Genomic DNA, 1,261 nt, shown 5'->3' with positions numbered 1-1,261 from the left:
ACTTGTACAGCTTCGCCATAATTTTTCATGGTCTGTTATGCTAAGAAGACCTGTAGTGACGCAGTCTACAGCATCATAGAGGTTGCGACCAGTTTGAGGAGAGACCTCCAGCTGCAGCTGCGTCGTCGGTCTTCCACTTGATCTCGTCGGAGGAGCTAGACGTCGCTCCATTCAGAGTACTGGCAGCATCTTGGAGACTGGCGCGCTCCTCCACACAGGAGCTGACGATGCGTGAAGGTCGACGCTTGTGGTCGTCGATGGTTCCAACCATGTAGGACCGAATTGCAGCCGGCGTTTGGAACGCGTGCGTGCCATCATTTTCTACAACACCCGAAATGTAATAGTGATTCTTACCACCGGTTTGACACGTCTCCGTCTCGTAGAAAATCGCAAACTTGTTGGTAGGAAGATCTTCCCAGGCGACTGATGTAGCGAACTTCCAGTGCGGGCAGTTGTTGATTTGCATGCAGACAAAGTCGACAAGACTCGTGTAGAGAGCGTATTGGTCGCCCTGGAGATTCACTGTCAGTGTCGGCAGCATTGCGGTTTTGATGGAGCTCGAAGGGAGTAAAATGGAGAATAAGGGCGATGCTAACAGACTGCGTCTAGTGATTTATCGAGTTCATGCTATCCAGTTCTGTCGAATCGCCAATGTTCGATAGAAGCTCATCGACAAACTTTATCGAACGTGCTCGAGGTGCGAACAGCGTCGTAATGGTACCAGCGCGATCCGTGAAGTGAGCTCTTTTAAAATATATATCAAGCAATTTTAGAGCTAACGCTATGCAAAAATGACAAGTTCATGTTTTTTTTTTCTTAAACTGTTGTAATTGCCTTGCTTTGCTCATTCGTCGTCGTATTGGGAAGAACGTCAAACCAGTTCAAAGACAAACCTCCAGCTGCAGTTGATCCGTCGCTGCTCCAGTCGATTGTGGTCGAGTAGTTGGCAGCAGTCTCATTCGCTTCGTCGACGGTGGCGTACTCCTTGTCATCGAGGCATGCATTTGTAATAACGGAAGGTCGACGATAGTAATTGTTGGTGTGTCCAACCATGATTGACCGGATTGCTTGCGGAGGACGAAACTCTTGTTCCCCAGTACCACGTTTGAAGAGATAATAACGCTCACCGCCAGCGTGGCATGTGGTGGTCTCGTAGAAACTGACAAACTTGCCAGCGGGGAGGTTCGTCCAGGAGATTGACTCGGCCACCTTCCAGTACGGACAGCTCGCAATTTTCAAACACGTCCAGTCCTCGGGGTTT

The 1,261-nt window shown here is 49.4% G+C and overlaps 1 protein-coding gene across 1 annotated transcript; it reads right to left on the bottom strand.

Annotated features, from left to right (window-relative positions):
* Positions 1-24: 24 nt before the first annotated feature.
* Positions 25-564, bottom strand: PITG_22136 (uncharacterized protein; the record flags this gene model as incomplete). Its single annotated transcript, XM_002894662.1, has 1 exon — positions 25-564. The coding sequence occupies one exon, from the start codon at positions 539-541 to the stop codon at positions 74-76; it is 468 nt and encodes a 155-aa protein (XP_002894708.1).
* Between the last annotated feature and the right edge of the window lie 697 nt (positions 565-1,261).

Source organism: Phytophthora infestans, genomic scaffold (genome assembly GCF_000142945.1).
Source record: "Phytophthora infestans T30-4 supercont1.1395 genomic scaffold, whole genome shotgun sequence".
Taxonomy (NCBI): domain Eukaryota; phylum Oomycota; class Peronosporomycetes; order Peronosporales; family Peronosporaceae; genus Phytophthora; species Phytophthora infestans.
Note: the sequence above shows the minus strand (reverse complement) of the source record. Positions and strands in the feature narration are given on the sequence as shown.